General features: G+C 65.5%; 2 protein-coding genes across 2 annotated transcripts in view; one reads left to right on the top strand and one right to left on the bottom strand.

Annotated features, from left to right (window-relative positions):
* The window catches only part of MNEG_6450 (hypothetical protein), a gene marked incomplete at both ends in the record, with an annotated part of 9455 nt that extends 6302 nt beyond the window's left edge, over positions 1-3153 (bottom strand). Inside the window, 6 exons of the mRNA XM_014045077.1 lie at positions 65-236; positions 399-658; positions 847-984; positions 1345-2148; positions 2331-2663; positions 2884-3153. Coding sequence (XP_013900531.1) covers positions 65-236; positions 399-658; positions 847-984; positions 1345-2148; positions 2331-2663; positions 2884-3153 — 1977 coding nt within the window. The remainder of the gene's footprint in view (positions 1-64; positions 237-398; positions 659-846; positions 985-1344; positions 2149-2330; positions 2664-2883) is intronic.
* A 2099-nt stretch (positions 3154-5252) lies between these two features.
* Positions 5253-10028, top strand: part of MNEG_6449 (Cell cycle checkpoint protein RAD17) — a gene marked incomplete at both ends in the record, with an annotated part of 6753 nt that continues 1977 nt past the window's right edge. Inside the window, 8 exons of the mRNA XM_014045076.1 lie at positions 5253-5636; positions 5803-6016; positions 6290-6502; positions 6750-7612; positions 8662-8982; positions 9102-9279; positions 9489-9641; positions 9840-9955. Of these exons, the coding sequence (XP_013900530.1) occupies positions 5253-5636; positions 5803-6016; positions 6290-6502; positions 6750-7612; positions 8662-8982; positions 9102-9279; positions 9489-9641; positions 9840-9955 (2442 nt within the window). The remainder of the gene's footprint in view (positions 5637-5802; positions 6017-6289; positions 6503-6749; positions 7613-8661; positions 8983-9101; positions 9280-9488; positions 9642-9839; positions 9956-10028) is intronic.

Raw genomic sequence — 10028 nt, 5'->3', positions numbered from 1 at the left:
CCCGCCGCGTCGCAGACGCGTGGAGCGGCGGCTGCGGCGGCGCGCCGGCGCCGCCGGGGCGCACCTGCGGGGGCGGCGGCGGCGAGGCGGCGCCGGGCGCGAGGGCGGCGGCGCTGAAGTCGTCGGAGGTCCAGGACAGCACGCCGTTGCCTGCCTTTGACTCCAGGTTCGCCAGCTGCTTGGCTGGCACGTTGAGGGATGAATTGACCACCTCCATCCGCACGTTGTAGATGGTCCTGTTGGCGGAGGAGGTTTGACCCCAGCACAACAGGGGTTGAGTGATTATGCATACGTGAACAGTTCAGGACAGGCAACAAATCGCACAGCCATGCAGCCGCCAAGCAACCGGACAAGGGCCTTCCCCATTGCCGTTCCTTTCATGCATCTTTCCCGCTCACCCCGGCGGCAGGCCTTGGACAAGCAGCTGCTCAACAGCTACCAGCCAGTACCATGGCAGCTTCTCGCTGGGCATCCCAAGCTCCAGCCCCTTGGGGCATCCCGCGCCCATGTTGATGGCGCGCCCAAACAGCCCCAGCCACGCGGCGGGCGACACGCCGCGGCGCTCGATTTGGGCCTCTCCCAGGCGCTTGGCCACGCGCTTGAGGCCGACACCCGAAGTGACAGCCTGGACCACCAACTGCCCAACAGTGCCGTGGTCCTGGGGGTGCGGCAGCCGCACGGGCAGTGAACGCAACTCAGACAGGGGTTTTGAGGGAGAAGTCAACGAGCCAGTGGCACGGCCACGACCGCCGTCCGCCGCGCAGTGCAGCATTGCCAGAGCTGATTGGTGGGCGACCCAGCCACCGCGCGGCCCCCTCTGTCCAAGGCCCCCCGCTCGCGGCTCACGATTCGCGCGCGTGCCAGGTCCCACGGCTTCCTGGGGCTGACCCAGATGTCCCACTCGACAGCCACTGGGGAGTAGCCAAAGTCATTGCTGCGCTTCAGCATGGCGTCCAGCAGCCTGTGCTTCCCGCCGTCCTCGGCCTAGCATTGCCGCATGGGCGTCGGCATAGCATTGCATTCAGAGAAGCACGGTTTGCCGACCGCAACTAGCTGGCGTCATGCCAAGACGCGATGGCGCATGGCATCTGGTGTCTGCCATGCACTGCGCTGCGGCACAAACATGTCCACTGCCATGCGTGGGGGCACAGCCCAAGCATGGGGCGGCTGCATGAGCGGCAACGGCCGCATGCATGGGGCTGCTGCCCACGCATGTGGCCGCTGCGAGCATGTGGCCGCTGCCATGCGCTAAGCTGTTGCTGTGCATAACACCAGGTCGGGTCATGCAGCTGTGCGCATGTGTAGCACTTGCTGATGGCATGCTGCGGCGGGCGCAAACCTCACCTTTGACCGCAGCGCCGCCACGTCGCCCCATCGCATGGCGCCGTTGGCCTTTGACCCGTCATAGCTTTTGATGGAGTCCCCGCTGGTGCTGTTGCGCTGCGACCGCGCGCTCAGCAGCGGCAGGTGCCGCGCCGCGATCGTCCGCATCGTCGGCCGCTGCAGCCGGCGAGGCCCGCTGGGGTCGACGCCACATGGAGCGCTGAGCGTGCCCTTAAGGACCATCTGCGGCAGCGACGGCACGCCCAGCGGCCCCAGCGTGCCGAGCGGGCCGCCGCCGCGGCCGGCCCCGCTGAGTCGCAGACCGCCGCCAAAGCAGTCCTCTGGCAGCAGGTGCTGCGGGATCTCCCCGCTCTGCCACTCCAGGCCCGACTGGTCGCCATAGTACAGCATCTCCAGCGCGCGCGCGACGGACGCGCCGTCTGCGTCTGGCGCAACCGCCCCCACCCGAGCCGCCGCGTCCCCGCTCCCCAACATGAGCATGACCTGCTGCTGCTGCGCCTGCTGGAACGGCGACGGCCGCCGCGGCCCCGCCGGCACGGACGGCACCGCTGCCGCCGCCGCTGCTGCCGCGTGCCCCACGTGCAGCGACGACTTCCCGCCACCGCTGGTGCGGGCGCGCACGATGCGAGGCGGGCCGCGCAGCTGGTCGCAGCAGCCGCTGCGAACCATGCCATACGCGGCAAGCACCGGCGAGTTATCCAGCAGCACCATGATTGGCCCGAGCCGCGGTTGTCGGTGCAGCCGCGCGGCCTGCAGCAGCGCTGACACGTCGCGTGCGGCCCGCGGATCGAGGTCGGCGAGCACCTGGACGTTCGAGGGTTCGCATAATTCACGCAAGGCACAAAGGTCAGCGCACGTTATCTACACAAGGCCGGCAGATGTTGTCAGCATGGTGCCCATTTTGGAAACTGGGATTCCTGCAGTGACGCCCCAGCCAAAGCGGTACTATCCTGCAATGCAATGACCGCTGTCTCCGCCAAACCCACCTTTGCCCAGATAGGATCTGACGCCATGCTGTACGCCGCCCCCAGAAAACCGCCATGCGCATAGATCTGCGCGGCCGCCTGCAGAGGCGGCTCCAGAGGCATCTCCGGCAGCACGGCTGCGTCGGCCCCAGCGCCGCGTGCGCTCGCAGCGCCGCCAGCACGGCGCCCGCCGCTGCTGCCGCGCGTCGTCTCATGGGCCAAGTGCACCCGCCGGATCTCCAGGATGAGAAAGGGCTGCTGGCCTCCCAACTGCAGGGACTCAACGTACTCCTTGGCCCGTTGCAGCGATGACGCAGGCGGCGAGGGCGCCCGCACGCCGTCGGCGGCGTCGTGCTGTTGAACCGGATGGACAAGTCGGGGGAGCACGGCGACGCAGTGTTGGCATGCTGTATGCATGCGCGACGTGGTGGTTCGGGCCACATTGCTGGCAATTCAACGGCTGCGAGCAGCAATTCGCCTGCTTGAACCGACAGCAGTGCCCAGGAGCACCTGGACAGATTATGCGCACACATCCCACAGCAAGGCTGACTTTGCTGCACGTGGCCGCACGTACCTCTGGTGACACCGCCACCTCCCAGCTGGCAGGGCTCTCCCAGTCATCCGCTGCCTCCACCTCCTGCTGTTCCTCCTCCTGCGCCGCGGCCCGCTCGCCAAGCTGCAGCCCGCGCGGCTCAAGCATCACCCGCCGCTCCACCCAGCCGGCCTCTGGATCCAGCTGCCCCAGGCTGAGGGCGCCGTACAGGTTGCGCATGCGCACCACGCCCAGCAGCGTCGGCAGGCGCTCTCGAACCTGGGCATGTTTGATATAGGATGAAATGTGCATGTGTGCATGTGGGCATGTGCGTGTGCATGTGTGTGCGCGCATGTGAGCATGTGCGCACATCTACTTGCCTGCTCAAGTGCATGCGCTCATGTGAATGCGTGCGTGTGTGTGAGTGCGCGTGTACTGTTGTGTTGTGGAGCCGGCAGGCTGTCAAGACCTGAAGTGCTTATGAACACGCTGCACACTGTTCAGGCAGAGTGTGCGCAGATTGGGCATGGGCATGTTGCAAGTGAAGTGGCTCACAACGCATTCAACAGCGCACTCGTTTGCCTCAACCCTAGCAACCGCTCGGCCACCCGCCCGTCCTCGCAACAGCCTGACGCTTGCCTGCAGCTGAAGTGATTCTGCGCATTCCAGATCCGGCACAGGCAACCGTCCCCACGCGTTGAAGCAGGCAACACCGGCCTCGGCTGACACCGATGCGCTGACTTGGCAGCTTGCGCCAACGCGCGCCTCGACGCGTACGGCCGACAAGGGGCGCCCGAGATTGAGAGCCGCGTGAATCCGCACATCAAGCGCCGTCGTGGCTGCAGGCAGCTGGTGATATGCGCCATCCGACGCCATCGACCGCTGCTGCCGCGAGCCGGCCCCTGTGTTGTCGCGTGCGCATGCGCCGATGACTACTTGAGGGCGGTGCTTGAACGGCGCAAAAGATGTCGCGTTCATGCAGAGTTCTCACTTCAAGGACCACTCAGACTCATGTTGTACCCCACTGTTGCACCAGAGTGCTTTTCCTGCTTGTGGGCGGCGCTGCAGCGCGCACCTGCCACGCCGCTCACCTGCAGCAACAGCCCCTAGCGCGCAGCGCTGCCGCCGAGGGCTCCTTCCGAATCCTTTACAATAACATTCATGTAAACCCTGAACTGCACTTCGACCCGGGAGGGCGGTGGCACATCAGTTTTTTCTTTTGCCGCGGCCGCCTGGTCGTACACGGGGCCTATTCATGTTTAAGTCCCTGGATTATGCTACCTATACGACTTCAATAGCTTCAAAGTGAAGATCTTTTGGGCAGCGAGTGCATCCGCCAGCCAACCACCTTCTGCAATGCTTCGCTAGAGCTGTGGGCATAACAAACGTGTATGGAAAGCGTGATTTATCATGTCAGTACCCATCCTGACGCGCACTGCTTCCTACACACCAGCCAGTCGGCACCCCAGCTTGCGCTTCCGGTGAAGCTCGCACATCGGCAACGCACAGTCTCAAAGAGGGCAGAGCTTGTTGTGATGTTGTTTGAAAGTCTTCTTCAACATCTTGAAGTCAGATGTGAGGTGAGAAAGCTGCAGGTGCCGCGGGCATCACCTGCTGGGCCAAAACCGTTCGTGGACTGCTTGGTTGAGTGGAACCCGCCTTCTGGGACGACCCTCAGATGCGCAACGTTCTCCATCGGCTGGAATGTGGATGTGGACGATGAAGCAAGCTCCACTCAAGCACAGCCGGGCTCGAATCGCAAGGCAAGCTGCACCACAGGCCAGCCAGCAAGTCAGTGCGATTCGACACACAGACAGGCAGTAGGTCCGAGCATCCGCAGGCACAGTTGGATGTGCGCTGCTTGCTGTAAGCGTGGGGTTTCAGCGCCCGTCCATCCATTGTCAAGCAAGGGCCTCGCCTCTGGCGATGCTGTTTGTGTGTGTGCGGGTGTCGTCACCAACATGCAAGCAGCATGCAGTCACACGCGTGTTGCGCCATAAACGGACACAGCAACATTCAAATTTCTTGCGGAACCTTCATTTCACATCCCTCATTTTATAGCCTGATACCTTGACTTATCGTAGATCGGGGACAACGGGATGCTGCCGCTGGCCGCGGGTCGCCTGCCGGCATCTGGCAGGTGAGTCATTGGTTCAATGTCTCAAGGCGCATATACGCAGGCCTGCGCTGGACAGTGACCCTGATCTTGTGGTTACGGCCACAGGTTTGTCGAAGCCGGCCTTTTGAGAGCGCTGTCAGGCGCTGTCGAATGGCAGTCGCAAAAGAGACACCTCCATGCCTCAGTGGCACCGTTCGCCCCTGCTGGTCCTGTGGGCGACGTGACGCTGGACGCCGCTGTCGCCGCGTTTGCCCCGATCGAGACGTTGGGCGCGAGCGGCCTCAACCCTGTGATGATTGGCACGCAATGCTGGGAGCTGATGCACGCGGCCACCGGCTTGCCCTGGTGGGCCAGCATCCCATTGACGACCCTCGCCCTACGAACAGCGCTGCTGCCTCTGACGGTCAAAGCTCGCGCGGCGACGGTCAACTTTGCGCTCATACCCAAGGCCAGCGCGGCGTCACGCGTGCTGTGGCAGCGCATGCAGCAGGAGCAGCAGCAGGCCGCAGCTGCCGCCGGCAGCGCCCCATCTAGCGGCGGCGGCGGTGGCGGTGCCGGGGCCCGCGGCGGCAAGGCAGTTACCCGCAACCAACTGACCAAGCAGTACCTCATGTACATGCGCAAGCAGCATGGCACACCCACGACATGGTGGTACAGCGTCAACGCCCTGGTGCAGGTGTGGCGGCCTGTTGCAGCGGTCAGCAGGGAGAGAGCGCCGCGCCAGCTGCTCTGCTGTGTCATAGCCCGCCTAACGGCCAGTGCGGGTGGCCGCGGCTGCCCTGCCCCCTCCCCGCACCTGCCCTCTCGTCCATTTCGCCTGGGCCATTCACCCCTCGTGACAGGTGAATCTGTTCCTGGGCATGTCTGCGGCCCTGCGCCAAATGAGCTCGGCGATGTGGCCCGGCCTTGACAGCGAGGGCCTGGCCTGGTTTGCAGACATGACCCGGCCGGCAGTGGAGTGGGGCACGTGGGAGACGCCTTTTGGCGTCGCGGGCGCGCTGCTGCCGCTGGCGATATTCGGGTGCTATGTGCGCACGGTGGAGTACACATCAGTGGGTGGGTGTCATGGGGGCTCGGCATCCCAACATGGCAGGGTTGCATGCGCCCCGTGCCTGCATGCAGAGCCAAGGTTTTAGGAGTGGTGCGAAAGAATGGTGATGACCAGGCGCGCGCAAGGCAGTGCCCACGGCGCCAAAACACCCCTCCAACGTACACAACACCTGCAAGTCCCGGCCCACACCCACGCGTCCAGCTGCCCTCCCCCTTGTGTGGCCGCCCCCTGAAAGCCCCCACCCCAAACCGTCCCCCCACGACCTCGTCCGCTCGCAGCCGACAGCCCCCGCGCCCGCGCGGCGCTGGAGTTCCTGACCCTCCCCCTCTTCCTGGCCGCCCTGGTGGTGCCGCACGCCACCGTGCTGTACTGGCTGACCAACGGCGCCTTTAACCTCGGGCTGCAGGCCGCCCTCGGGCGGCCCAAGGTCGCGGCGGCGCTGGGGCTGCCGATGGTGGCGGTCCACACGCGGGGCGCGGAGCACGCAACAGGTGGGGGCGCTGGCGGCGGGGAGGCGAGACGAAGGAACTGGGGGTGTTTCTGTCGCATAGACGGAGGGGCTGCTCAGGCATCGGCCTGCGTGCCGCTGCCGTATCTTTGCCTTCCCACCGCTCATTCTGGCCTGCCCTCGCTTCAGTCCACACGCTCCTCCACGGCCAGCCAGGCTGGCCCCTTCACATCACCTTAGCTCTCCACTCACAAGCCACACGCGCCGGCCACTCCTCACGCCCCCCGCAGCCAAGTCCGAGCTGGAGAGGCGCCAGGTGGAGGGCGCGGCTGACGCGTCGGAGGACGTTGCCTTTGTCAGGTACCTTGCGGCAGACACCCTGTCCCGCGGGCAGTACGCGGCGGCCGCCGCCTGCCTGAAGCGCCTCACGGCGCTCGCGCCCGCCGACGCCGGCGCGTGGCGGCAGCTCGGCGCGGCCGCGGGGCGGCTGGGGCAGTGGGGGACGGCGGCGGAGGCGCACGAGAAGGCTGGGGACCTGCTCTTGTCGCGGGCGGGCGGGAAAGAGGAGAAGAGCAGCAGCAGCGGCGCAGGCGGCGGGGCCGCGGCAGAGGCGGGCGCCGAGTTCGTGGCGGCGGCGGTGGCGCACCTGAATGCGGCGTCCATTCCATCCGCGGGCAGCGCGAGCGGCAGCAGAGGCGACGCGCGGACGGCGGCCGCCATCAGCAGCGCCAAGCTCGCGCATGTCGGGCGCGGGCTGGAGCTGCTGCACAAGGCGGTGTCCAAGGCGGGCGTGTCTGACTCAGCCATCTGGTACTACGTGTGCATGGGGCGGCTGGCTACCGGGCAGCTGCCGGCCGCGCTCGAGGCGGCGCAGCGCTCGTGGGAGCACTCCCAGCGGCTCCACGCGGCGGGGGACGGCGGCGACAGTGGCGGTGGCGGCGGCGGCGAGGCGACCCTGGCGTCTGATGCGGCGCGGCTGGCTAAGCCCTTGGCGGCGCTGTGCGAGCGGCTATCGGCGGAGGGGCTCGGGGCCGGCGAGAACGCGCAGCTGCTGCGCACGGCTGAGCTGGCAGTGCAGGCGGGTCTGGCGGCGGGAGCAGAGGCGCGCGGCGCGCTGCGGGATGCCCTTGAACGGGCAGCGGAGGAGGAGGAGGTACGGCAAGGTGCCGGGTCGGACGGGAGTAGCCAGTTGAGGGAGCTTGCTGGAAGTTTGCTTTGATTGTCAGCTAGTTGGCTTGCCATCTCCTTCCTGTGAGTGCCGTTGCAAAACCTTCCAGGACACCTGTTCTGTCTATGATGATCCCTTTGTCTTTTCTAGATGCAGTGACCCTATGGCTGTGCACTGCTAACACCCATCGCGTCAAGCTTGGCTTGCGCACCATATTGGCAGACTGCCATGTACATGATAGAAACAATGTTTCGATGGGTTGTACTTGCGCACTTGGCATGGCAACAAGATGCGTCAGTTAGGCGGTGTGCTGTACTATTGGGCCTGGCAACATCATGAATGCAGTGTTTGGACTTTCAGGTGGCTGCTAAAAAGCATGGTCCCCCTGATCTCCTGACTGACAACAGGCCGCCAGCTGATGTGCAGCCACGCCTGAAGATCGAGGTTGACTGATATCACTGGCAGACGGGTTCTGTTACAGAACTGGCCCTGCTGTTGTGCACGCCAGCCCCGCGGGCCAGGTGTGTGCATGCTGCTCACCGGCTCAACAATTGCATGGGCCCCTGTTACTCAGCGAGCTTGACCTAAACTTGGGCGGATTGGTGTACTGTACTAGGCGTGATGCTGACCAGTGACACCTGTCGGCGCGGTGAGCAGCTGGTGATTACGACGACCGACGAATGAGGGTCTGTCAGGGGTGCGGGTGCGCATTTGCATCTGCAGTTCCCGTCATACCTCGACCTGAGCTGTTGGTTTCGCTGTGGAGGGTGATCTGTGTCGATCTAAATCCCGCGCAAAGTGGTTTTGTCGCTGTACGTAGAATAAGAAGATCTTGACGATGATTGCAACAGCCTTCTCATTAAGCTGACACGTCAAATCGCAGCGGCTTTTGAAGCACGGCGTTGCGGCATGTGCGTGTGCTGCTGCTGCTGCGCTGCATGCGCGGATGTCTGCGCAGCAGCATAGCCGTCAATATGCCCCATTAGCCAACTTGCACAAACTTGCCCTAATACAGCATGCCAGCGCCACCAAAGCGTGCTCGCGGCAGCGATGGCAGCGGCGGCAAACGCAGCAAAGACGGAGGTGCCTTCAATGCCGGGATCTGTGCCTCAGAGGACGTGGTCCTGATTGAATCCTCCTCAGAGGACGAGGTGATTCCTGCTCCTAAGAAGCGGCCACCCCCAGGCCAGGCCGCTGCGCGGCCGACGCAGGGCACGGCCCCAAGAGGCGGCGGAGGCGGCAAGGGCGTCGCGGCGTCCGGCAAGAGGAGCGGCGCGTCGGCGAGGCGCAGGCCCGGCAGCGGAAGCAGCGGCGCCGCAGCAGGCGGCACTAAGCAGCTCAAGCTCAACTTCCAGGTGATGAGTCTAGTTCACAGGCGTGGCCGCACCTGCATGCGTTCTCCATGGCGGGTCGCAACGAGCAACGGAGATGCACCCATCTAATCGCACCGCCGCGTGTTCGCCCCACCCCGCAGCCGCAGAGCAGGAGCCTGGCGTCGCTGCTGCTGTCGCCGCCGTCCTCACAGGGCGGCGGCGATGCGCTGCCAGGGTCGGCGACGGCGTCTCAGCAGCAGCCGCAGCAGCAGCAGCAGCAGCAGCAGCAGCAGCAGCAGTTGCCCCCATCGCCCTCGGGGCTCGCAGCACCGACGCCAGGTGACAAGGAGTGACCATGGGGCAGCACGCCTGCAACGGCGACGCCCATACCAGTCCGTCTCTGGCTGCCGGCTGCCCCAGCATGAGGGGAGCTTCTAGTGTATAGAGGCAATGCAAACCCGCCCGTACAGCCACTGTGCTTTCGGCTCCAAATGCGTCCCACCCAGATCAACTTGTCCGTGCTGCTTCCCCGCCTGCCCGCCCCGCAGCCGCCGGCGGGATGTGGGTGGACAGCCACGCGCCCAAGGTCCCGGAGGAGCTGGCGGTACACGCTAAGAAGGTGCAGGAAGTCAAGGCGTGGCTGGAGGGTTACCAGGCGTACCGCAGCCGCGGCACGCGCGCATGGGTGCTGCTCGTCACAGGTGGGCCGCGGCAGCGGCGGAGTGGAGGGGCCGGGCTCTCGGGGTGTCGTGCAAGGTGTGTGCATCGCGCGCGCCGCACTCGGCCGTTGTTCTGGAAGCAGCGTCGCTGTGCGGCGCCCGCCGGCGGTCTGGGGTCACCCGGCTGCGGCGCCGTCAGCGCCGGGCTCACCGCAGCTGCCCGTCCCGCTGGCGCTCCAGGCCCCACCGGCTGCGGCAAGAGCACGACGGTGCGGGTCGTGGCTGAGGCGATGGGCTTCGAGGTGGTGGAGTGGGCGGCGCCGGTGCCAACCCTCTGGTCAGATCTTCAGTATCAGGTTGGCAGTGGGGGTCCCGGAGGGGGGGGGGTGCAGGTCAACAGAGGGGGGTCCGGGCCTGCAAGGGTAGGAG

Source organism: Monoraphidium neglectum, assembly GCF_000611645.1.
Source record: "Monoraphidium neglectum strain SAG 48.87 unplaced genomic scaffold scaffold01046, whole genome shotgun sequence".
Lineage (NCBI taxonomy): Eukaryota > Viridiplantae > Chlorophyta > Chlorophyceae > Sphaeropleales > Selenastraceae > Monoraphidium > Monoraphidium neglectum.
Note: the sequence above shows the minus strand (reverse complement) of the source record. Positions and strands in the feature narration are given on the sequence as shown.